Below are 27,191 nucleotides of genomic sequence, written 5' to 3'. Positions count from 1 at the left end.
CATCTTGGAAGAGATTTGTGCTGCTTTCAGAGCCGATACTTTGTAAGGCTACTGACCAATTATCAAATCCCATTTTTTTTCCTTAGCCTTCTCAAGTCTCTTAAAAAAAGACCCAATGAGCGTTTCAGCAGCAATGCCAGCTGAGCACGTTCACCTTGACTAGCCAATCCACTCTTTGGTCTTGCCCAGAAAAGTGTTTTGACAAGTGACAGAAGTGCCAAGCTGAAGAGCTTGTTCCTTACAAACATGAAAGGAGCAGGAAAAAAGAAGGGGGGAGGAAGAAAAATAATAAATTTAATAAAACACCCTTCTGCTCCTGAAGGCCAGCCCTGACTTCCAGGCTTTGGTTTTCTGATGTCAAACAAAAAGGAGGACCACGAGAGGTGAATTTTCCCCAATGGAAGTTTAGAGTCAAATGAGGGCCTGCACTTGCACCTATATTGCCAATGCAGGACCGGCACCAGACAGCATTGCAGCAGGTATCGATGTATATGATATACATATTGATATATATATATGATCTATATATATCTGAGCTACACCACAGCCATCTGATATATATATATATAGATATTGATATATATATATCTGAGCTACACCACAGCCATCTGATATATATATATATATATAGATAGATAGATATATCTGAGCTACACCACAGCCATCTTCCCAGAACATTCAAGATCCTTACAGATCAGCACCAAATACTTCTCTTTTGCAATATTAAAAAAAATAAAAATCACACAAACACAACCAAAACAACCCCTATCACCATCTCCTTCAGCTCCCTCCTCAGAAGGAAGAATCCAGACCTGGTGCTGGCCAGAACTGGTCAACAGCCGCATTAATAGGAAGGTTTGTGTTAAGTACTAGCAACATGGGACACAAAGAGGACAATCCCAAAAGAGTCATGTTTCCCTCTGCCTCGTACCTATTACTGCTGTAATTTTAACATAATTATGTTTCTATTTACTTCTTTGCTTGATGTGTCACGTATGCATACAACACCGTACTTAACAGCACTGTTAAAACCACTGGACAGAAATGCCAAAGGTTTTAGTGGTGAGAGTTAGTGCTACAGCACAGCAGGCGATACCGGAGTTTCTCTGCAATTTTGAGATGGAGAGGAAGATGATTGAGCATTACAAAGACTGCACCTTGTACCTGCCTCTTCACTTATGCGTGCATGATATGGGGCCTCTGGGAGGTGTATGCTCGCCCCAGCCACCCCTGTTTCTAAGTCTATTAAGATCAGGTACTGCTGCCTTGAAAAGGTTCCTAATAGTCCTAGCCAATCCCACCCCAGTAGAGACTTTTGTTACCTGCTCCCCACAGCCCCTGCTCATCTGTCTTATTAATTAGGTTAGAGAGACAACCCCAAGAGGGCCCAGCCACCAAGCAGGAGAACTTCGGGTCACCAGCAGGGTTACCCAGAGGCACGCACAAGCCCCTGGAAGAGGCCAGGCTGAAGGAGGAGGACACCCCATGCACGAACCAGCTCTCCCTGGTGGTCCCACTCCTCCCCAGCCCAGCCCAGCACCCTCCCGCTCCTCCCTCCCTGCAAGAATGCGGCGCCGCATTCCTGCTTTAATGAAGTTAATATTGCTGGAATGCCAACCTGCGGGGTAAGCCTCCCTCTACAAAAACAAAGAGGCATTTCCCTCCCCAGCACTATGCGGGTTGCGGGGTTTTTCCTTACACTGGATCGCTGGTGAAACCCAGAGGTCTTTGATGCTGAAACTGGCTGTGGCTTGAAAAAGAGCTTCTCTAAAAGAGAAGGGACCCTGTAGATGTGCACAGATGGTCGCCCTTCTAGGGCAGAGCTTGTCCGACCCATGGATCCAACCAGGGCCAGATGCTCAGCAGGTACAAAGCATCCTTGCTTCACTGGCCTTAGCTGAATGGCAGCCACCGCAGAGGCTGGCTCTGAAGCACACGTACAATCATGCAGACATCCACCAGCATCTACCAGCGCCGCATCCGTCGCTCTCGTCTCTGACAGTGAGCTTAAAAACATCACACCAGCTTCTCTTAAGAGGCTTGCAGCAATGCAACTTACACATTTCTCTCCAATTCAGCTTTCAAGCACCCCCAAATGAAATGGAAAATTCCTGCCGTAACAATCTCTCTCCAAATTAAGCAGGCACCAGAAATGCAAACGTTCAAGTGCTCCTACTCTGCAAAATTAGCATATTTACATACTTAAGCAAATACCGGACATAAATTGTTGTAAATAAATAAAAATAAACACAAAATTAATGGGCCAGATCTCCAATCAGTATAAAGTGACAGTTTCAGTACGTTATGCAGATGTACAACAGGCATCATTCATTCACACTGCAGGGAAAACAGGAATAGAAGATTTTGACTGTAGTACATGGTCAAATCAATTCTGAGCCACCATTACTTTAAAATGCTTTATTTCATATTGACCAGAGCCTCTTTTTGTTGGTTTTGTTTTTAAATGAAGGCTAAGTTCCCAAGTAAGGGTGAATGCCAGAAATTTGTTGTCCTCATGGGCCCGTTTTGGGCTAGGAGCACGGAGACATTCCAGAGGTAGGTCATACAGCCATCCTACCAAGAGGGAGAGCTCAGGCCCGCTTGGCAGCCAGGAATGTCCCACCAATATTTAAGTAATGTACCCATTTATTGTCTGTGTCCCTACTACCAGGAAGTGGCAGTTCTTTACTTCAGGACAAACTATTAAACCTAGAGTAAAGTTTTCTTCAGGCAAGCTGTGCTTGAAGTCTATAGAAACTGGACTTTTGCTTGAGTAAAATCTAAATAAGGGTCTCATGATATGACCTTCAGTGACTTTTACTGACTTCATTTTAATAAAATCAGCTGTGACCTGGATCACCACTCATTTGCTCACAATTCTGCTTTGTTCATAACGAGGGCCTTCCAGGTTACAAAGTGAGTACTGAAGAAAGTATAGATGGTTAAAGTGTGCCAGAGGAGATCACTGAATTAGTGAGGTAAGGGAAAACAAATACAAAATCTAGCTGGATTAAAGGAAATCAGGCACACTTAAATGATGCATTTAGAGATTGTTTTTCTTCTTTTACACCATACATATGATGATGAAGTTGAGAAACACAATTTTAGTTCCAGGAAGTACCATGAATATACTAAAATGTATAGTTTCTCAAACATATTGTTCTGTGCCAGCCTTTATGTATGTAGCGTACAGACTGAAGTCGAGAGGGTTGTTCTCAAAATAACACACGTGCTTATATACATTGTTTGAAGTTGAACTACAAATGGAAAATAGCCTCTCTGAAACACCCTTCCCTGTCCCACCCTGAAACTTGTATCCTTCTTACCTGGTGGCAATTAAGTGTTAGCATGTTCCTGCTGTAGTGTTTGCTGTAGACCTCCCCCAAACATTAAGGTCATAAACAGTAAATTGAATGTTAATTAAATGACTGGAAATGAGGAATGCACTATTTTGGAGTAAGGTTCTCTGATGTAAGAAGCACTGCACATCTTCTCTTATTTAGCTCTTGTTTGAACAAAATAAGGTATTTTTTACAATGCATATAAAGCAGGGAATTCACAGAACACTTAGGAAATTGTTCTAAAGGCTAAACAATACTGCTGTTAAGTAAGTGTTTTATTTCTCGTTTTAATTGTCTACCTTTGCTTAACAGCTTTTTGATCTTATTATATCTTTATCTACTAAAATGAAGAGTACTTTATCACCAAACACACCATCCTATATGTAGAAATTAAAACTCCAAATTAAGTTCTTACATAGTTCCCTGAAGGCAAAAATAAAATCACATCACATGTGAAACCCAGCAAAGTTTTAACATCCTACTGTGGAGATATCCAAACCCGCCTGGATGTGATCCTGTGCAATGTGCTCTAGGTGACCCTCCTTGGCACGGGGTTGGACTAGATGATCTTCAGACGTCCCCTCCAATCTCAACCCTCCTGTGATTCTCTGATTAAGTCCCTTGGTTGAATCAAGTGCATTTTAATATTATAAATATTTAGACAGTCCAGGAGATTAGGATTCAAATAAAATCTGAATTAGTGCAAAGCCAAGCTTCCACAAAGAAAGCATTTCCTGCCTTAAAGGAAGGTGGGAGGAGAACAGTCCTTGGCTATAGCACTTAATTTCCCCCAGATGCTGCAAGAAGCCTCATGGCAACTCCATTGCTCCCTTGAAAGGGAACAGGTAGAGGGATGATGGGGAGAGTTGGTAGTGGGAAAGATGGTTAGAAAAGAGCTGAGGTAAACAAAAACACATGAAGCAAAAAGACCTCACAGCACACGCCACAGATCTCACGTAACTTGTGAACTTCCCTGAATACCAGAATGTGGATTTTTTATTATTATTATTTTTTATTGAAGAAAAGAGGGCCATGTACTCCTTTTGACAGTAGAGCTCTGCAAGCTTTCAAGTTCTGGTGGCCTGGGAATGTCAGTGCCCATATGGCATCTGCTCCTACTACCTCTGCAGAACTTCTCAATGTTTGTCATCTTTCACACCAACAGGAAGAAACCTTGTCCACTTTTCAATGCCTGTTTGATTAGTAGAATAACTTGGTTTGGGATGACCTTGCATTTTTGGTTTTAGCTGGCAAGTACACGGACACCAAGAGAAGAAGGGAAGAGTCACAACAGAGGCTGGGAACAAAGCAAGGGAGGTAGCTGTGGTCGCTTACCTGAGACGGACAGAAGAATAAGAGGAAGCAATATCAAGAAGCCCAGGATAGTGTGGCTGTTAGGAACTGCTGAGATCTGAAGACTGAGACAGTGGCCCAGTCATTCCTGACGAAAGGCAAGTTCTGCAGGAATTTTATGTTGGCATCTTACAGCTAGCAACAAAGCATGTCCAGGCAACGCTCTCTGGACTTTTGGCAGCATCACAGGTGAGTCTTGTGCACAAGAAGAGCTGCAGAACCATACCCAGCACTCCTCACCAGAAGCAAACAAACCACTTGCAATCCTCAGACAGGAGAGCACCGTGCTGGATGAGGTATCGATGGATGGAGGAGAAATAACTGCCACCAGCTGTAGGCAAGAGAATGCCTTCCCAGGAAAAGACTATGGAAGCACTTCCAGGGAGCATTATATAAATTTTTGAAGACCTGAACACCTACATTTCCCCCTAGGTGGCATGTTTCTGCACACATTTACAAGCAACTCTTGTTTGAGATATTGAAGTAATCATTATCAGCTGTATCTTATTGTTAGGGAATAGAACAATTCATAAAGGGAATACAACTATCCCAGCAGATATTTGAGGGAAGAATGGCAGAAGCAGGGATAGTGGGGAAGGACTGGGCTGCAGAAATCAGTTGAGAGTACTTTGGAGAACTTCTGTTGTCATCTGCCTTCTTAAGAGGCATCTTGGTACACCAGATACCCACATAATATAACACAACAGCAGATTTTGTCAATGAACTTCATTACTGGAGGGTACACAGGAGCAGAAGAGGTAACTGGAGTCAGAGAAGTCCTGATAGAGTTAACCACCAAGCTCCTTGCTAAGCACACAAGCAGCGAGGACTGCGAGGCATGCCTCCCCAGGTCTGGCAAAGCCAGAGCTGTAATAACTGAAGGATGATCCCTGAGGCAAGGGAGCTGAAGCAAAGGGATTTGGTTTTGTTTGAAGCCAGCCTGACAAACTGGTACGAGCACAGTGATAGACACAGCGGCAGGGTGCAGGAGCTGAGTGCTTGCTCCTTCCCAGTCGAAGACTTCTGTCTGCTTGGGTCAAGCAAGGTCTGCTCCTAAGAGAAGCCCAAGATTTAGGATTGCAGTGATTCAGGTTATAACAACAAAGGAGACACTGGCTGTTCTTCGTCTGCTGACAATCAGTTTTGTTTCGGACGATTGAATTGTGGTGCTGCAAACACCTTCTGATAACAGGAGGGAAAATTCCTGCAGGGCAACGAGATAAGATTGACCCTGCAGGAGGAGCTGCAATACAAGACCCAGCTGCTGAAGCCTATGGAGCCAGCATGAACCCTGAATGGACTGCAGGGTCTTTCACTGAGCAAAATACCAAAAAAAAAAGCAGCAGAACACAAGGTATGGCCTGCTTGATGATCTGTGGCAAAACTAGAAGAGCAACATGTCCCAAGCGTCATGCCGGTGTGGCTTCCCAGTAACACATGCTCATGAACATAATTTTCAGAGGAATAAAACTCTTCTTACAGATGGAAGTGTTTTTCTCCCCTTTACAGTTCGCTGAATTGCTTTTCATCTTGAGAATAAAAAAAAGCACAAGAGCAAACGAAGTGAAAAACCCCGTCCCTCACTATTACTGTTGCCTTAAATCCTGAAGCCTGCCCTCAGCATTTGTAACAGTCACAAGTGAAGGAGAGCCTCCCCTTCGTATCCTTTAAGCAAGGAATGCTGGAAGACATGCTCCAAGACCTAGAGTTTAGATCTCACAGTACTTACGGCTTGCAGTTTTCACAGTGCTTAGCGGTGCTATTTTCGTTTTTGCCACACTTGGGGATTAAACTTCTGTTTATGATTTAGGAGGCCAACCTCTCCCCTCACACGCATACTACAGGCCCAACCGAGCATTAGCGTACCCGTACAACATCTACAGGTCAAATGGGCTCCTAATCCAGATAATCCACAACGGGTGATTGGTTACAGTTCTGGAGAAATCCCTTAATTTTCATTCTCTTGCCTCTATTGACAGTCAGGGTTTTGTTGACAAATTAGCAGCAAGGGAACAGATGCAGGTGGATCAGAATACCTTGTTCTGCATGCGGCAGTATCAATCAGGCTGCCAAAAACAGACACTAGGAAGGTGTGAAATGTGCCCTTATTAAAACAGGGCAGTAGTTTCTTTAAAATGGCATTTTAGAGCTGCACTGGCAGCAACAGACATTGTCACCAGTCTGTTGGTCAGAACACGGGAGGGGGTGGAATCAAGTTGGGGAAAGGAAAACAAAAGAGTTCCTTTGCTACAGCTCTAAGTAATAAGCCTGGAGCTACTTAAATAAGTGATTAAAAAAAAAAAAACTCTCCCACAAGACTCCAGTCGGCCAGTTACTAGACTTCTGTGGACTGAAGGCAGGTAGCAGAGGTGAGCAGTAGCAAACAGACCACGGTTGCTCTCTCTCTCAACAGTGGGCTGCAGCTTTCCAGGTGGCTGTGGCCATTCAGACTGAGAAACTCACTGCTGATACTTCTCTCCCTCCTGTTGTCTGGCCTCAAAAAGACAGACAACAGTTTTTTAAACAAAGGAACAAACAAACAATTCTACTCCTCATCCAAAATCTTGACACCTGCTGGGGTGGAGGAGATGCCAGGGTTAGCACACAGAGCCTTCAATCAAACAGCTTTACTAACTGAACTACATCAAACAGGAGTGAGGAATAGACAAGAAAACAAAAAGGGAGAGGTCAGTTCAGGCTACAGGGCTCCTGTAACCCTTTCCCTTGTCATTTTGCTAAGAGCATTGGGAAGAATTAGCTCCCCTGAAAAAGAAGGGTGTTTTTCAGAAGCAAGAAAGATTGTCTATGTTTAAAGCTATAGGCAATATTCTCTTGAGTGCTACACAGGGCTGCCTGGAAGGCAGGGGGACTCACAGGAACACAATCGGTTTGTGAAAAAAAGGCTAAGAACATCCAGGTCTTCCTTACTGGAAGAGGAATAAAAATTGCACTGGTTTAAATCCACAGATAAATTTGTCACCTACTGGTTTAGTTATGTAGATGGAGCCTCTTGGAGACTCTCCAAACCTTATGGAGATAAACAGCTTACTCCTATCTTAGCTTCAGTGCTATGCTCAAGAAAAAAAAAAAAGAGTTGTTAGAGAAAGAACAAAGGAAAACGAGACAAGTAAACTCGAAAAAGTTTTCTCCCATGTACTCATAAGCAGGCAAAAGAAACCTCATTTAGAAGGACTCAAAGAGTTATTCCCATTTCACTAATAGCATCTAGAGATGCAGTAGTAAATACTGAAACACTTGAGAAAAAATTTGGGGGGTAGAGAAGTCCATTCCATGAAGACCGTTCACATTTTGGAAATGTGGGAAGTCAGAATAAGGAGGACAACAGACCCATTACTATTTTCTAGGACGTCTGGGGGTGGGGAGGAGCTGATAAACACACCAGTCTTGAAATGTAATACCTCCTATCGGTTTGCTCCTTTATGGCTTCATCTTACACCATCCCCTGGTCAATACAAGACATAGGACCAAGCAGATTAGACTTCAACTCATGGACTAACATACTTCATATTTCCCACGATATTTCAAATACACAATCCCTCCACAATCCCTCCCCTCCATGCAATCAGTACCCTCAAACCACTCAAGTTTCCTCCCCCTATTCTTTGCACATTCTTTGCGTGTGGCTTCAGAAGAGAAGTAACACTTTCAGCCCCGAAGTCCCTTTAAAATTCACCTCCTGCTCAACTACTGACAGTTTTGAATTCAAACAGTGACAAACATGTTGGCTAGCAACTTAGCTACAGGAGAGAAAGAAAACCCCACAAAGAGGTAGCACAGAAGAACAAAGGAGGAGAACAAAAGGGCCCCCTTCTCCCAATTTGTCTGCCCGCATACCAAAGATCAAAAGAGTGCCGAGAAGCCTGCCCGTAATCTATATACTTTGTGACCTTATTACAATCGAATTCCCCGCAGGCACGGCCAGCGTGTGTATATGCACACACTGTAAATACACACAAGCGGGCCCTGTGGAAGTTTGCCAAGTCATTTGCTCTGTGCATTGAGTTTGCTTACTTTTAACAATGCTGAGGCCAAAGAAGTGAGGCTCTTTAATCTTCACTAAATCACAAACTTGCTGAAAGAGCTCCTGTCCAGTGGCTTTGACCTGAAAGAAATAACCAATCCAGCGTTACAGATGGCTCACACACCTGGATGGACCAATTCTCCTTCCTTACACTGGCCAAGTTTTTGGGTACCATAGCAGAAGAACCCCCACAGAACAAGATTTGTTTTCAATATTACTTTTATCACAGGATAATTACCAATGTGTTATTCTCATTCTTTTATACTGCAAAGTGGATCAGCCCTATAAAACATGAATTAAAGTTTCCTATTTATTAGCAGTTTTGTATAAGGAGACCTTGGACCACTTCTGAGGCACTAGTTTTGTGCAGTTATCTACCAGGCAGCTTGCAGATGCTCCCACAGAAAGCATGTTTCTAATCAGAGGAATGAAAACACTGCTCTCTTGTAGAAATATTTTTTCAGCGGTTAAGAGAAACAAAAAAACTTTCATTCAGGAGAACTAAAAAACAAAAACACATAGACAAACCCAAGACTACATTTCTACACTGAGCAGAAATACCTTGTGGGGTACCGATGAGGTTGCTCTGTACCCCACCCGGAACGTCCCCTGCTGCCTTCTGGTCACGCAGCAATTAACATCTTCATTTGCAGAAGCTGTCACCAGTAAAGATCCGTGGCTCTACGGCACAGCTACTGAATGCCCCTTCCTATCAGGGCTGCTGGGAGCACAAGCTCCCGCAGCAGGGAGGTGATGCAGGCCACCTGCATGCACAGGCCTGGCTGTGTACAGCCACTGGAAGACGCCCCCGTTGCGTGTCCTCCCACCTACAGCCTCGTTTCCCCTTGCCCCATCGTATCACTTCAGGAGCGCAGCCCAGACTAACAAAATCCCCCAAAATCTCCAACCCTCGGAGGCGTGGGGGAAGAAGTTTTGCTGCAGAGCAGCTGCAGAGAGCAAAACAGCGCAGAGGCAGACAACCTGAGTGCAGCCCAGGCTGCAGCGGGGTGAGCCACGACCTCTGAATTTTGCTGTGCTGCTGCTGGACAATGCTGAGCAGCAGGAGCTGCCTTCCTCAGGTAGGAAGGTACCTTCACAGCAGCAAAGAAAACAGGGCAGAATCTGATTTCTCAACTCGCCTGAAATGTAATCACCAGCACTGCCACCATAATTCGTCAAGCCCTTTTAAGGCTGGCAGGCCATGCTCCCCACAAACAGGGCGCACTCTCCTCCCTGGCCCGGGATGTACCATGTCACTAAATATGGACAATGGGAAACTGGAGGTCATTTAAGTACTGTTTTTTTCCTACTTCTTCTTGACAATGCATCACCAGCCACTCACTATTGCTTTACCCAGAGCTTTGAAACCTGCACGACGCCAGCACACACACGCACATGTGTGCACCCAACGTGTGCTCTGGGAGGGGAGGTGATAATGCACAACTCTGTAAGACCCAAAACCGTAAGGGTACAGTCTCACACCTAGAAGCAGCATTTGCTCAGCCGCCAACAACACGCAGATGTACCTGGCACAGAGATGTACCTCCTTTCTTAAAAAAGCAAGCTCTCTGCATGCTCTCCTGCCTGGGAAGGGCCAAGAGGTGAGCTACCTGTAGCCAGAATGATTGCGTGCATACAGCAGTCACTAGCAGTGCAGGACTATGCAAATCTATATGAACAGCTGTGTTTTGTAAGTGACATGCCTTCACACCTAAGGGAAGGCAGGGAAGAAAAACCTGCTGTAAAATACTTAGTTCTGTGAGACGAACACTGGAACATTTTGTGACACGCATCTCAAGAGCAGCATTTTAATCAGGTTTCTTGCACAGCAGGTATGTGAGCTACCACCTCATCCATTCTCCTTTTGGCACTTTCCTTCTGTATCCAGTTTTACTCCCAATCTTCAGAGCTATGCAATACTGATTACACTTGCAGTCTCGGTTCCCTCCTCCTGCATTCCCCTCTACTCAAAACAACCAACGTTTCCCTTTGCATTTTTTGTTTTTGCAATTCTTTGGCCTTTCCTCCCTTTACATGTGGTTTGTGTGCCAAGCTCCATCCCAAACACGCTGTGAATCATTCCTTCCCCTGACAGGCTTGATACTCAGCTTTGCTCCATGTCAGACTCAGGGCTTCTTTACACATGAAATTTAGTCCAAAGTAAAGATGTGTATGAGGTTACGTGTGCTACTCCAGAGTTATTCTGCATGCAAGTATTCATACATGTTGGTTACCCACCTCTATTTTCTTCATCTATATACTGTAAAACACTATCTCTGCTGCTCACAAAACAACTAGAATATTTCAGACCTATGCCTGCCACCCCCAGCACACTGACCACACCAGACTTCCTCTCCTCCCAAGTTTCTACTCATACTCCCATCTCTCCTCCACCAGCGGGGGTGCTTCGGAGCTGCCTCAGCACTGGTGGGGCAGCTGCTTGCCCTGCTCCTCTCATGATGCAGTCTGACCCCTGCTATTCCAGGTCTCTGTCCTTAATTCAGCTGTTACCACTGAAGAAGAGTTTGAGAAGTGTTATTGAAGCAGTCACAAAAACTAGTTAATATTAGTCAGTGGGTTCAAAATTATCAGACAGGCAGAACACAAAGAGAAAGAAAATTGAACAAACTGGATATTGCTCCAGTTCTTATTATAACTGATACACAGTATTTAGAAAACAGCGTTCCTCCTCACCATCTCCTCAAATTAGCCTATACAACCAGCACGGTGGACACTAAAATTAAGACACATCTGATGATGGGGGATCAGACTTTGAAATGGCTCCTACTCTTCTCCCTTCAATGTCGGTATCTGTGGAGTGCATAAAATGAATCCATTTTAAAGAACAGGCTTCTATCTACATGCAACCACATAAAACACATATAGGAAAACTCTTATCTGGAAGGATGGAATTTATATGAGAGGGGGAGAAAGGAATTATGTGCATAAACCCTTTTCTTATCAGGGGAAGGATCTATAATTTATTCTGCTGGTAAGATAACGATTCCTACCTACCTCACTGAGCTGCAAGCTGATTTAATATTTGCATTCCACACTGAGGAGGTTAAAAGGCTTTGGAAATCCTAAGTAGTGGCATTATTATTCTAATAAATGCACAGACTATCATCTGTGGTTGTGCTAATTAAATTTTGGTTCTACTAATATTACTAGAAAATTGCCTTGATGTTCCTTTAAAAAGACCTTACCAGCTGTAAAATCTTAATTTTTGTTGTTGTTGTGAAGGGGCGTTGTGGTAAAAACCGAAGCCAAATGAAAAGCTGGATTTGGTGACTTGCCCAGTTATAAGAGGTTGTGTTTCACTCTCTATGCAACTAGGACACAACTGTGTTTTGAGGACTCATGTTTTGACCCAGACAGCTATTCTCTTTCACACCCAGGCATCTCCACATACGTATTTTCACAACTTCATAGTCGCTGAAGCGAGAAGCAGCAGAAATGATGAAGGAAAACATCTTTAAAAGGTCTATTGATGGATGTGGTGCCGCAGATCCCTCCACAGAAAGGGGAGCAATACTCAAGGACTCTTAGTCTCTCTTAGGGAGGGCAGGTGAGGACAGGAACATGGCACCTTCTCTCCATTCCCACAGAGCCCAATGCAAAAGAACATTTCTTAAGCTTATTAAGCTGCTGCAGCCTGGGGCACTTCACAGACACATTTTGAATATAGGGTATAGTTATAGCCGCCTGCCCAGGTGAGCATGAACAGCAAGCTCTTGCAGGAGGCAGAGACTGGGGACAAGACCTCTTGACTGGCCATACCCCTGCTGCAGCTGGACAACGGCCCCAAGATCCTGGAGCCTGGGCAACCCTACAGCTATCATGTCCCCTTATGGGCCAGATGTGCAACGTGGCACTTAAAGTGCCTGCCAGAGACACATATTGGGGCCAGAACTGGGGGAATGAGACCAGAAAGGGTTCAGGGCATCTCCAGTGCAGCTACTGCTCATCTCATGCCAAGCCAAACCAAACGGCAATGGCATCAGCCCTGCTCACATGCTGCTCTTCTGCATGCAGGTCTGCACCACAACAGAGGCAGGGCAGGCTCTGCTATCTCCCATCTTCAGCCTTGCTGATAAAGGCTATAAAAAGGTGAGATTTAGGGTCAGTCTCAACAGACCTTTACCCCTGGCCTGCACACCTGCCTGCAATAACAATTAAATCATCGTTTTGTGGCTTGCATAAAAGCCAACGGAGTGCTGTCATCTTTGAGGCAGTAGGTGGGCTGGATTTGAACTGATGACCTAGAAGCAAAGAGCCACAGGTTTTGTTGTTAAAGCCTTGTTCTGTCCAGCCCTCGTGGCTGTTTCTGTTAGCGATGCCACTTTTAGGCACAGCAGTAGGAAAATTCCTACATGGATTTTGAAGATTAGCACGCATGCTTTCAAAAGCCTTTTTTTTCAACTCAGGTGCTTAAAACAGCGGCTCGCCTCACCTGTCTTCTTCTCCCCTCCCCATCCCAGGGGAAAACAAACACAAAACACAGCGAAAACCTCAGCAGCCCACACGCGAGCGCCTGCACACGCTGGGCTCCGTCACCTGAGCACGAAGCGTGTCTGCCGGCTGGGCTTCCGACAGGGGAAGGAGCAGCCGGCGTTACGCAGGGAGGCCGCGAGACCGGCGGTGGGCACGGGGCCGTGCGGGGCAGCCAGCCGGCCCGGCTCTGCCAGCGCTCCTCCCGCACACGCGCTCACGCATTCGAAGCGACGATCAAAGAAACGAAAGCGGCTTACCTGTGGTTTTTGTGTGTACAAGTACTTAAAGGAGGGGGGGGAAAAAAAAGAACCTCGGTGGCTGTTGACACTGCCGTAGAGTCTTTGAAAGACACCGACTGGCTAGCAAAGCCAGAAGCAGCTGAAAGGCCAGAGCAAACGGTGTATATTAGGTGTGCTCGCTAAGTCATCAGGGCGTTTCAGGTTCAATTTTAAAAACCCTAGATTATCATTTATGGCAAAAACACTTGGTGAGAGCTAAAAAAAGAATAACAGCAGAAAGAGCAGAGGGGACCCCCCACCTCAGAAGCTTTAAGTAACTCCATTCTTTCGCAGCCACTCAAATAAAAAATGGAGTGCAGATTATATCAAACTAGCTAATAGCCTTTGGGCCAGCAGACCAGCACCGGCAGGCTTCGGAGGAACAAGACGAGCTAACGCAACCAGCCCCGGCCCGAAGCGAGGCCTCCCGGCACCCCTGGAGAGCCACTCACCCCCACGGTCAGGCTGAGCTGCTCCCGGTCGGGCAGGAAGACGCAGACGCTGCGGCCCTCGGGCTGCATCCTGCCGGCCAGCAGCGCCCTGCTCATGGCGGGCAGCTCGCGGCGGCTCCTCTCCTCCTCGGACGGCCGTCAGGCTCCCTTCATCCCACGCACCTGCCGGGAAGGTGAAAGCGTCAGCTCCATGCTGCCTGAGGACCCTGAGGCTGCAGGCACAGGGTGCTCGCCACAGACCCTGCCGGCGCAGCTCAGTCCCATTGCTGGCCGCAGGCAGTTGTGCTGTGTTGGGAGGCCAAACCCTGGTGGCACCTGCTGCATGTCCCCACCTCCCGGCTCACCCACTTTACAAGGCCACCGCTGACGTTTCTAATGGCGCTGCGGAGCAAAACGGGCTGAGCCAACCTTCACAGAGCCTGGGAGTCACACAGGGGACCATAAAGCAATCAGGTCTCCTCAGAATAACAAACCCGAAACGAGATGGAGACGTACAGAAGCGATAAGACAGATGACACCACAAGCTGCTCCCGAAAAAGCCCATGAGGGTGAGGGAGCACCACCTTCGTCAGCTGGGAGAACGCCTCCTCGCTGTCACCAAAAGAGGAGGTTTCGGAAAGCTGTCAGCACAGGGGACTTCATCCGAACCATCCTCCCCTCTCCCCAGCCCTGCCCCCTGGGACACTGCTGCCCTCGTACCTGAGCTCATCAGCTCCCAGGGCTGAACTGCTGCTTGACAGCCTTTGCTTCCTCCCCACAGCCGAGCCCAAGCGGCACAGCTTGGTGCTCTTCAGTTTCAGACAAAAAGGCAGCAGCCTGGGAGCTGCACAAGCACCTCAGAGCTGAAGCTACGGTAATCACAGAAATACGAGAGGGCAATTCAGCTCGCAACCAGGGGCGCAGCAGCCAACACCTCCTCCCTGTTAGGCGAGGTTAGGTGGAGTTCCCCCCAGCTACCTGTTGCCACCTTTCTGCCGGCGGTCGCTGCACAGCCAGCTTAAACGTTACAGGTTTTCTGTTTTGTTTTTAAATCAAATGCAAGATCTGTAAGAGACCTTCTGCAAGTGTAAAAGCTGCTCCATGCACCTGTTTCCTTGAGCTGACATATACAATGCTTCTTAACAAAGCCATTTTTTTTAATACAAGTTCTTTCTGTCTCGTAGGAGAGGTTCTACTAAGCATACAAAAATTACATTTACTGTATTAACAAAATGAGGGGGAGTTATTAAAGGATCATATTATTATTATTACTTATCATCAAAATTAAACAGGAAATAATTTTTTAAAAAAGATTGCTCTAAATTATAAGCACGCAGGAAAGGAACATTTGACTTCATGGATGGGGACAGGTAAAAGCTTCCAGTCAATGAAATATTAAGAGAAAAATCTCTCATTCATCTTCTCTTACTGATATGATTGTATCGATGATCTCTCCTGCGTTTCAGGCTACACACTATTAACAGCTGTATATAAATAACAGACGTCTGCAGAATGACTTGAGCGGGACAGGTCACTGTTATTATTGTCAGCTGATGTCATACGCTCCATAAACTTTATGGATAGCATAAAGATGTCAGAGTATGAGCTCAGGCTTTCCAGCAAAAGGAGGTTTGTTATAATTGTCAAGCCACTGCACTGTGGCACACGTTCTCACTTGCAAGGAGAGAACGCACCCAACAAAGACATTCGTGCAGCCTGTAACAAAAGTCAGAAAAATTAAAAGTAACCGTAATTAACACACACAGATATTTTGCTGTGGATAACTCAGGAAACTGAAGCCCATTTCCTCGCAGCCTCTATTAAAGAAGGCTTCAGGAAAGCTTTTCCTATAGCCTTGCACTTGCTTTGTCCACTTGATTTTTTACAGTAACAACTGTGGCTCATGGGAGACGGGATGTAAGAAAGGACAGGGAGAAGGTGTTTTTCTTTTAATGTTTTAAAGCAAATGAGCTCATCAACCCCTCAACAGCAGGTAAGACGTTAAAGAAGCAATGTCCTTAATCTGAAGGGGGAGGTCAAACACAAGCCTAGATCAGCTTTCTCTTCTTCAGAGGTATGCCAGAATGCGATAAAACATAATGAATCATTAACTCGCTAGCATTGCATGTTTACACTTTAAAAAAAAAAAAAAAGTTGTGAGCCAAGAATAACTGCCCAACGAAAACAAGTGGCCAGAAGGAATGCTCTTACTTAAACATCCACAATTTCAGACTGCCCATATGCCATTCTTTTGTTTACCGCAGATTCCAACCTCTTAACCTCAATTAAACCCTAAAAGCTCCGGCAAATGCACCGCAGATGAATTAATAAAAGCTGAAGTCAATCATCGGCCTCTGGGACACTCTACAGTTTTTTTTTAGTTGTTTGTATGATTTTGAAATAAAAACATCACTTCAGGTTTTCGCTCCTGGAGAAGTGCATTTTGAGACGTAATTGCTTGGTCAAAGGCCCTGCAGCCTATCAATGAAACAGTGAAAGACTCTATTTGTGTTCTTCTGGTATCAGTCAGGAGTCTTATTAGTGCCTGGAGTGACAGCCCAGTTTATTTAGCACTGTTTATTTTGATTTGATTTTACCTAAACACACATGTACCAGAGCTTTGGACAATAAGCCTGTCATTAATTTCAAGACTCCTCTGATTAAACAGCTCAAACATGGCCGTAAAAACTAATTAGGAAGAACCCTAATCTTCCCCTCTGCTCTCCGCAGCCCCACAAGCTGCCTCCCAGCAGCAGAGCAGAACCCTAGCATTAGTTTGGTAGAAGCAGGAATTGCTGGAGCTAGCAGCAGCAGCAAGAAATTGAGTCCTCTGGGGAAGGAAAGGATGCAGGAGCTTTCCTGCTTACTCGTTCATTTCCCCCCTTCTGGACTTCCACGGGTAGGTAAGTTTCAAACCCACCTTTCTCTGTTTTGGGGGAAAGAAAGAGTTACAAAAAGCAGCACTAGCCTCTTCTTTGTGACTTCAGGTCCCCAGGTTGAGCCTGTATGAAAGGACTAGCCCGTGCACTTGAACCGATTTGTGGTTCTGCGTGAACCTGTGTTACAAGTACAGCTCCATTTTGCATCAGCCCAAAGCCAACTGTGAATTGGGTCCTAATCCTGATTTCAGCCTCCTGGACTGCCATTGCTACACTTGTAGGGGATAAAGCAAATGGATGAAAGAGCAGTGGGCTGCCAACTCAAAGCAGAACAAAATCCTCTCACCAAGAAAAAAAGCATGCGTAATTCTCTATTTCTCTCAAAAACATGCTGGAACGTAAACTGGAAACACACTTTGCAAGGCTTATTACAATAAAACATCTTGGGAAAGCTGGTTTTGCTACAGCTGACAGAAAATGAATATCGAGCATCTTCCTAATGAAACTGGAGCAGACTGGCCCTACAGAGTCCTGTCAAGAACCATCCAGAAATGTTAAGACTCTTCCTAACATTTTCCAGATATTACCCAGGGATGTCTCAGGCTCCTAAGACAACAAGGCTCAGACTGCAGTTTCACAACCAGCTTAGGGAGCTCTACTCAACCCAGCCGTGCAGCAAGACAGACAGACAGCTGCCTGGAAAGAAGCCTGCCTTTGGGCAGCAAGCCACGCTCACTCACAGATCTGGGAGATGCAACTGCAGCAGGCCTTCTGCACCTGCTAGCAACATCGGTTAGATGCAACTACAATCCTCTTGCAGGGACAGGATGCGGGCCCAGCTCCCACCTCTGCATTTTCCAAAGCAGCAGTGGCAGATGCCTCCAAAACTGCAGGGCTGTGGAGTCCTCCCAGGTATGTCCTCACCACATACCTTTTGGGACAGATGGGGAAGTTGCTAAGCATCGGGCTTAGATGCCAACCAACATCCTTTTTCTTTTCTTCCTGTACAAACAGCACTCTCCAACAACACTGAGCTTTAACAATAGAGAGGAAAATGCTTTGTCCTGAGTCCCCATTGCAGGATTAGACACAGCTCTTAGTTAGGCATGACTGCCCACACTCCACCTGCATGCTGCGAAGTTCCCTGCCTCAAGTCGAGCAGTACGAGTGATTGCTAGAGTAAGAAGTGCACTCTTGGGTTTGTAACTCTTCTTCTTTGCACTGCACCTCCCACACCATAGCCAGAATGCTCGGGAAGAAGGGTTCTCCCCAAATTCCCCACTCCTAACCTGGGACCACGCTGCTATGCTACTTCGTGGGCTGCTCTAGTCCTTCTGCTCAGAGCCAGCTTTCCTACATCCTGATGCTCTGTTCTTTGGAAGCCAAGTGGCACATGTTTGGGGGCACACATCAGACCTTACTACTGCCAGTCAGTCCCCAGGGAGAGGAAGAAGGCTCAGGTGAGGACAGAGCACCAGAGGACGTGCTCCAGCAGCACGTCGAAGTGACAAGGCTGTGCAGGCAGGACCCCGCAGGGTGGCTGCCATGCTTCCACCTGGCTGTCCCCTGGGATGAAAAAAGCAACTCAGCAGTTTACTCCCCACGAGGACAGCTCAGCGTGAATCATTTGGGTTTAATCCTTCCCTGAAACCAGAACTGAATTCAGGAGTCTTTGAGAGAAACAATGAGCATTACAGCCTCCAGGCAAAAAGGACTACGCTTTCCCATCACGTCCAAGTGTGCACCTTCCAGTTTTTGTACACAAAGGTATGCAGCCTTTTAAAATGCATTGTTTTAGCAAATATATGCAAAACTTAGCAATGTACGTTTGAAACAGTATTGAAACATCTGCAGCAAGAGCAAGCACCTCCTTGTCAGCATGCCTTTTTCCTGGGAGGACATTCTCCTGACAACATCAGAAAGAGCAATGGATCAACTGATCCTGCCTCCTCATTGATCGGCAATGTAAAAATAGCATTTACCCATCACATCTGACTGCCAATGTGAAGTTTCTTATTACAATGAATTTGTTTATTTCTGCACAGTCCATAACTGGACTCCTTTTACCAATTAAGAGTCACTTGCAGGACTTCCTCAGGCTTCATACATCAAGCACACTAATTAAAGTTTATGAGTGAGTAGCAACTAAGAGAATCAACTGGCTTATGCAAATGCGGAAGCATAGGAAAGAACCAGTGAAATACAGGACAGCACGCAAACCAGCCTCGGTGTCTGTGACACAACATGAAGGCACTGCCAAGTGAGCCCATGCAGAAGTGCACACTTGCATGACCAAGGCAGTATCACATGAGATCTTTCCTAGATTAAGGAAAAATAATTGTTTGAACAGCCATTCAATCACAGCAAGCCCACCTCCACGCAAACACAAGGGCACAACTCTTTCGGGACGGATCCTTGCAGAAAGCTCATTCACGGGCATATGCAGGCAGAGCCAGGAGCGCAGTAAAGAAAGTGTCAGGCACAGTCTGGTGCCTCAGAGTGAAGGAGAACAACAGGAGATACTTTGGGTTGCTCTCCCTGTGCGCTTCTGCCAAGTAGTGAAATCTTTCTTTACTACAGACTGCTCATCCTTTGTACTGATGCGGAACAGGAGAGGCAAAGCACGGGCAGAGAGCTACGGCAAGGGCTTTACAACAAGGAGAGCAGGCTGCTTTCCCTGCTCCTGCAACTGTCAGCGTGTTTAGGAAGTGCAGGGACAGCACCAAGCAGTGAGACCTGATCTCTTTACTGGAGTCTCAGGAGAAAAGCATCTTCTATCATGCTATTTGGAAACAGGTGAGGTCTCAGGACCCAAAAGCCTATCAGCTATTTCTCTAACCAATAGCATACTCCTTTTTCAAGTCTACCAAGGCTATAAAGGTGTTTTGTGTGTCTTTTTTTTTTTCCCCCAAGCAATTTTATTAAACACTTGCTTAACCTATTATTTAAACTCTTGTTTAATCTGTTAAACAGCTGACAGACACTTCTGCAAGACTGCCTGTGCAGAAAATGTTCCACCATGCTCATGTTTTTACATTTGAGCAGGGTAGGGCTGAACTGAACAGACCACTCACCACCCAAGATATTTTTTTTGACAGCTCTGCAAAAGAAGTTCTCACCAAGACCTTATAGCAGTTCTAGAAGTAAACAGACTACGAACTATTTAAAAGAAGACATCATTATAACTTCACAGGCAATACCTGGAATTGCAGGGTGAATAGGAACAGACATGTTTTTAGCAATATATTATGTAAATAGCTCTTGTGAACAGGAATAGCCTTAGTACCAAGTAACAACAAGGTAAAAAGAAAAAAGAGAGAGAGAGAGAGAGAGAGAAAGCTTACTTCTCCAGAGGAAGCAGAAAGCCCTCTGCTCATCTCATGGCACTGGAATCACGATCTAAACACTCAGACCGACTTCAGTCAGTTCCCCATCAGTCTGCTTCCAACTTTTGTCCCACTAAAAAGTGCAGCTGGTCCTAAATCAATACTCCTCTCCGCTCTGAGTATGTGAGATGGAGGGATTTCCAGAAAGGACAGGTAAAACCGCCTGTGGCACAGCTTGCTTCTATTACAAGCGTGAAAACACCGATCTGCCAATACCTGGACAGAATTAACACAAGCAGCGGGGTCTTTACAAGCAGACGCAGCTTCAGAGAGCACACACTACTGCCAGAAGTTACCTGCAGCAAATGGATGGGGAAAACTAAAGTCAAGACCCAAAAAAGAAACGGAATGAGAACGGATTTACAGAGAACAGTCCCTTTTCGTGGCGATGCTGAATTTTGCAAAAAGGGGACAGAGAGATGGGAAAGACAAAGCAAGCGTAAGAAACGGCTTAAAGAAAAGACCTTCCTCCTGCCGTTCTCCAAGCAGCAGCTCCTCCCAGTAACAGGACTTCTCCTGCACCCAGCCCACGGCTTGCCCACGCTCAGCTGCCACCCCCGCTGCCGAGAATCAGGGTGCAGCAGCCCACGGAGAGCCGTCAGCGGGGCGGCCCCGCAGCACAGGAGCTAGCAGCCGCTGCGGCCGCGCTGCTCGCCGGCGGGGCGGGACGGTGCTTCGAAGCACCATCGGCGGCATTAGATGTACATATGCAGCACAGGCGAAAGCGCGTATATGCTGTGTAGGTAACGTGCACACATGCGATACAGGCAACAGCACGTATATGCGCTATAGGCAACAGCGTATACATGCAGTGTAGGTAGAAGCATGCATATGCAATATAGGCAAGTCTTACCCACACGGCACGGCACAAAGAAAACAAAACTTCTCTACCACCAAAAAAACGATGTGAAGCCGACAAACCCACGCCAACCCCTTTCCGTCGGCTCACTCCAGGGAACAATCGCTACCTCTACTCGCCGCCGCTCACACCCCCGTACCAAAACCAGCCCCGGACCCCGTTCCCCCGCCCCACCCCGGGCCCCTGTGCCGGGCGCTGTGCCCCACTCACCGCGGGACGGCACCGCCGGGAGCCGGGCAGGGCCGGGCCGGGCCGAGCCGAGCGGCGCTGCCCCGCCGGGGAGCCGGGTTAGGGGCGGGGCTACCGCGACCGGGGGCGGGGCTACGGGGGAGGGGGCGTGGCCACCCGCCCCGCCCTGCTCGCCCTGGCCCTGGCGCCCACGTGGAGGGGCGGCCCGCACGCCCACCCGGCGGGTGCGTCAGGGGATTGGCGGAGAGGGGCGGGCAGTGGGCGGGACGCGGCCGCGGTGCCCTCTCTGGTTGGTGGGTGGCGCTGTCAATCCGCGCGCCCCGCCGCGGGCGGTGCTGAGCCTGAGGGAGGCGTTGGCGCCGCGGCGGTTACGCCCCTTAACGCCCGCTGAGGGGAGGGGTGGGGGGGGGCGCACAGGTGGCAGCTCGCTTCTGCCTCTTCCATGGTGGATTGTAATAACGGGGCTGCACAGGGAGCTCGGGGAACGTCGCGTCACCAGCCCTTTCTCTTCCCGCAGTGGCCTTCTGAGCGAAAATGCTGGTGGCTTCATCTGTTACCCCAGCAGAAGTGGGGGCGCCTCGCTTCATGGCTCAGGGACCGTGGGTCTGAGATGGACGGAGGTGGCCCAGTGACCCATTTTACATCCCCGTGCCCCGTGCTGTGGTTAAGCTGAGGCTGATACAGCCGTCCTTCCAGCGTCTTGACTGTTCTGAGGAGCCTAATGTGCGGTTCCATGGGCCGGTGTAACAGCTCCCCTCTGCACGCACAAAGATGTCCTGGTGTCCCTTCCTCTTTCTCCTTCAGCCCTCTGCCTCCTTCTCTCCCTTTCTTCATGGCTACAGCACCTTCCTTGTGCCAGCTCTGGAGCACTGCAGAGTGCTAAGCTGATCCAACTCACTAAAAGGAGAGAAAATCCCAGCTTTTTGGGTGGAAGGGTACTCTATCATGCTGGTGATTAGATGGCCTCAGGGAGCGATCCCATCAGGCTGGAGTCAGCATCTTTTAATGTCGTCACCTACGTCTCCTCACTTGCTTTCCAGCATGGATTTCAGAATTGAATGTAAGGGCAGGGAATCCGTTGCCTAAATTTAGGCTCTGCTGTTGAACTTGTTCTGATATAACCTGCCCAATACAAGGCATGAAGCTTGCAGCAAAGCCAGCACGGCACTCCGGTGCCGGTAGGGCTTTCTGTCAGCTAGCTCAGAACGGGAAATGTGAGCAAACAGCTCTCAACAGTTGCCGCATGCTTCCGGGCTTGGATCAAAGAAAACATTATGCTCGCTTACAAAATCCTAGTTCATCTGTCTGTGACAGGATCCTTTAGTGGGAGCAAAGGACTGCGCCTCGCCTGCTGAGGCAGGGCTGTGCTTCATGGCGTGTCACGTTAACCCACGGTCCTCATCGCTCCCTCGGGGACCACAGGGCTCTCGCAGCTGAGTTTCCTTCCCGCAGAACCTGAGGAGGGCAAGGAAAGCTTAGCTCGGCTGTGACTGCCAGGCTAGCCATGGACAGAACGGAATATGTTAGAATATGTCAGGTATGGGACTATAATTAGAAGTCTAGTAATTATCCTGCATAGCTGGTCCCCTAGGACTGGCAGAATTTGTGTGTCACCCTAGAGAAAACAAGCAGCATTTTGAGAAACATCAGAGCTGCAGGAAAATGGAGATAGCGTTAGCCTGTTTGTTTTTGAAGGAGACATCAAAATGTTGGAGGAGACTGGAGATATCTGTGTTCCAAGGAGATACCGCTTCATCTTCTGAACGTGTCGACTCCAGCTCTCCTACCTGCAGTGCAGATAAGCAAGTTCATCCAGCTTGCTCTGTAATGGAGAAGCCAGAGGGGGGATTTGTGGGAGAGTGCTAATAAACCAGTGTCTTCATTCAGAAAGTAGAGCTCCTTTTGTAAATGTGTGTCTCATGCAGAGTCTCACTGAAGTCATAGGGACTCCATGCAAAAGTAAAAGTTTGCATAAGCATATGTCTTTGCTCATGGTCTCGTCTGCACTGCATGTAGATGAAAGGATTTCACAGTGTAAAAGGGAAAGCTGGGGTTTGCCTTCACGGTCATGGAAAAGAATCCCTTTCCTCTTGTTACAATAATCTAAAAAATGCACATAGGAAATAGTTTTGTTACTGCAGTTTATTTTCTAGCTCATGAGCAGCACTGAGGCTCAGGGAGAAACTTGTTTGTAGTGTCTAGAAACAAAGGAGTTTTCACTAATGATCTCTGGGAGCTGAAGCTGGCTTCAAGCTGTTCAAGTCATGAGAGGATGACTCAGAAGTCAGAAATTCGAGGCATTCTTATGTCTAGCATTTAATCAACAGGCAAAGTGTTGGGAAGTAAGCAGAAGAAATCAATGGCAAATCAAAGAAGAATAGGTCAGCTATTCATTAGAGAGAGGATTGATCTCTGGGTTATTAACAGAAAAGAGGGCATGAAATGAATCCTAAAGAAAATTTGAACTAGCAGTGGCTGCAGTGAACTGACGGGGAGCCTTTTAAAAAATTACTTGACTTTCTTGCATGAAAGGCTGCTCCCAGTACTCTGCACCCTCCATTTAAATCAGTCAGGTCCCTGCTGCACGTTATTGAGACTTTCCAAGCATAACACAACTCTTGTAGTGGCAATAATTATTTGTATATATTTGTCATTGTGTACACAGACATCATAGATATTACACATGAGATGATAATGATATGTTCTCTGTTAGCATACATTCTGAGGCAAAATCTTATTTTGTGATGGTTTCAGTGCATAATAGAGCTTGATTTTGCTGGCTTTCCTCACTCCTAGAAAATCATTGATGGCATCAGTGGGACAATTCATCATACTAGGGCTTTTATGATTAACATTGCAAAACCAAGTTTACTTTTGACCTCTGGGACAGGGAATTATGTTTTTTTTCAACTTTAAAATATCACATGTATCTATAATAGCATGCAAACAATAAACACTAATAAAATTGCAGGGTGGCTTACATGCTAATAACAGTATTTGTATTATTAGTTATAATTAGACATTATTATACCATAAGCTGTGCATAATGTATAGTTATAATTGATAATTCTTGAGATGTCAGTTTACATTAAATAAGAACCAAACGCACTGTATGATGAGCATCACCCACATGATGCTGCAGGCAAGGCCAAGGTAAGACTCTAGAGCTAAAAACTGCTTGTGGGCAGTTCAGGAGTGGCTCCTGTGCCAGGGATGTGCCATGTGACTGCGAGGAAGTAGGAAACAACTTTGTATTATACCCTGCTGTATCTGGTGTTTTACAAGCAGTGTGCATCCAGTCTTTAATCCCAGAGGATCCCGGTGTCCTTCCTCGTTGTGAGGTTTGCCATCGAAACAGAGACACCTTCAGGCAGTAAGAGAGCAGCTGCTCACCAGTGCAACCTAACGCAATGCTTTGGGAACCATGTGGGCAATCTGGGTAGGCAGGATGGGTTCATAAATCATAAGGGTTCATTTGGCCCTACAGCACAGGGACTGTAACTCTTAGCCTTGACAGAGTCTCCATGGGACTGCATCTACTAACATGATCACAAGCCTCATTTTAGTTCTAAAGCAGAACAGAGAAATAGTGTCCTTCAGTAATCCCAATACATTACTATCATTATAGGCTCATGATTTTATCCTAGCTCTGACCAAATTCCCAGAGCCCTTTCCTGCTGCATCTTGTGCTTCCTTTCAAGGTTTCCTAACCCAAGCTGCATGCAGGCCCAGACCTGTGTTCATTACGCAGCCTCCTGAGATCACAGCTAGTGGTGACATGGCTGCTGGCCACGAGGAGTTTAAATCACCTCTCTGGTAGGACCCAGTCAGCATCGAGGTGTTATCTCTAGCTAAACACACACAAAGTGCATAAGGTGTTGGTGTGAGTTCCCATTTGGGTTCCCAGTAATGCCACTTCCCTTACATTACATAAAATATAATGATCTGTAGCAGTTCTTCCCCATCGGGGTTTGTCAGTGTTTGATACAGTACTGGCACAGGAGGAGTTGACTTACCTGACCACGTGCTGCAGTTTGAATTGCGAACTTTTAGTTACATTAACTTTAAAACCACGTGAGTGCTGTTAATTCCCTGCCCAAGGATTCTCAGTGCTTATTGTGTTACTGCTAGACTTTGATCACAACATTAATTATACATCTTTTGCATGGCAAATATATACCTAATGTTGTCCATTTACTGCTTAAAGAAAAAAAAAATCTCTCCAGCTTTCTATTCCATGCAAGTTTTCCTCTCAGCCCCTAAGGACAATCCTGCCAAAGCCACACTTCACAGAGGGGTAATGGCTTCTGCTCTATCTGATGATACACAGATGATGTGTTTCACATGGGCTTTGCTTTTGCTTTTATATTCTCTCAGCTATGTACTTATTTTTGCTCTATTTGGAATTATTTCTGTACTATTGTTCTCTATTTCTTCCCTTTTTCTCTCTAACTTAAATATTTTTAATGCAAAAGAAAAAAAATAGCACCACTAGCTAATGGGAACAGCAAGGTTTTAGTTACAAAAACTAGTTGACTTCTGAAATAATTTGGAGCTATTTTCTCTGCTTAAGCTTATATATATATATATATATAAAATACAGGTTTTATTTTTCAACTGAATATCTGTTTTACATTTTCATTATATTCATCTGCATTTCTGTGATCTTTTCTAGATCAAATGATTGGAGTGCCTGCAATTACAAAGTGTTAGAGCAATGTTAGAGGCAGCAGAACTAGTAAGGATGCTTCTATAAAATAACTGTGGTGTTTTTTTTTTTCATGCCAAAAGCATTGTCCTTTCCCATTTTTTGAGAACGCGTTTATGTGTTCCCTCAGATTCACCCCTCAGCAAATCGGGATGTGGAAGAAATGTAATCTTGGCTGATGCGATCTTGCCTGCGGAGCGCCTTGTGGCTTCACACAAAGGAGAGCTGGTGTTTCTGGTGGGGGAGTGGGGAGGGGGCCTGCAGTGCATCACGAGGTAAACGTGCCTGGGAGCAGCTCCACAAGCTCCAAAGTCCTACGTGCAGGAAACAATTGTCTGAACAGAGGCCACCGCTTGCAAATGCCCTGGCCTTTCTCTACCTCCTGCCACCAGGCAGCATTTCAGATTCCCCCACCTTGGGAAATCCCGAGCCTGGATGAGAAAACGCTGGAAAAAAGCGGGGAGAAAACCAACAATGAGGATACTGCACTGTAAATTTAAGGGAAGAGAATAAATTCCCTTATGGGCTGTGTCATCCTGCTCCTTAAATAAGAAATGGATTATGAAAAGGGGGAGGGGAGAGGGCTGCATTTAGGCTGAATATTTCCATGAAGTAATGGCACAATTTGAATTACCCACAGGATGAATTCAGCCTGACGTGTAAAATCTATTTCTACCATTATCACTGCTAACCTAAGCCTATTCACAGATAATTACAGTCAAGTGCTTACCGTGCTCTTGCTCATCTGTTTTTCCCTCCTGCCCATTTAGTAAATGCATGAGTTATGCATTAGCCCTGGTATGCTGTGTCAAAGCAGCAAGAGCTTTGACATTAGACAGCAGGAGTGGAATATAATAAGGCAGGAAATAAACAGTGAAATCCGTAAACAAAGGGTTGTAAAAATAACAATTAGAAGTCAGTTATGTTCTAGTAAGTGAAGATCTTAGAGTGAAACAATTTGAATTTACAAGTGTCACTACAAATGTAGGTCAAATTTAGTATCTGGCTAAAGCATGTTTCTAATTTTTGTATTGCTCAAGGCAAAACATGAAGAAAAGGCATTGCCTCTACCTGACTTAAAACCCTATTGTAAGTCACAAGAAGTTATCTTCTGCTGTACAGATACATTCCTTAAATATTCTTGTTCTCCTCAGCATGTGCAGGATAAAATTTCTAAGGTGCCTAGGTCCCACTGCCTTCCTCATCACATTACCTGTGCGGTGAGCAAGGG

The 27,191-nt window shown here is 46.1% G+C and overlaps 1 protein-coding gene across 5 annotated transcripts in view; it reads right to left on the bottom strand.

Annotated features, from left to right (window-relative positions):
* Positions 1 to 21,420, bottom strand: part of FRMD1 (FERM domain containing 1) — a 39,693-nt gene extending 18,273 nt beyond the window's left edge. Inside the window, exons 1-3 of one of the 5 annotated variants that reach the window (XM_080583995.1) lie at positions 21,274 to 21,420; positions 13,961 to 14,122; positions 8,727 to 8,817 (exon numbers count right to left, since the gene is read on the bottom strand). In XM_080583995.1, the coding sequence (XP_080440121.1) occupies positions 8,727 to 8,817; positions 13,961 to 14,056 (187 nt within the window). In that variant the 5' untranslated portion in view covers positions 14,057 to 14,122; positions 21,274 to 21,420. Of the gene's footprint in view, positions 1 to 8,726; positions 8,818 to 11,430; positions 13,933 to 13,960; positions 14,123 to 14,659; positions 14,685 to 20,162; positions 20,397 to 20,420; positions 20,445 to 21,273 lie in introns of those variants that run through there. The other 4 variants (XM_080583997.1, XM_080583996.1, XM_080583998.1 and 1 more) reach the window with 4 other exon arrangements.
* Between the last annotated feature and the right edge of the window lie 5,771 nt (positions 21,421 to 27,191).

The sequence above is a fragment of the Anser brachyrhynchus genome (assembly GCF_964034855.1).
Source record: "Anser brachyrhynchus genome assembly, chromosome: 3".
In the NCBI taxonomy this organism is placed as follows: domain Eukaryota; kingdom Metazoa; phylum Chordata; class Aves; order Anseriformes; family Anatidae; genus Anser; species Anser brachyrhynchus.
This window is presented reverse-complemented; position numbering and strand designations above follow the sequence as displayed.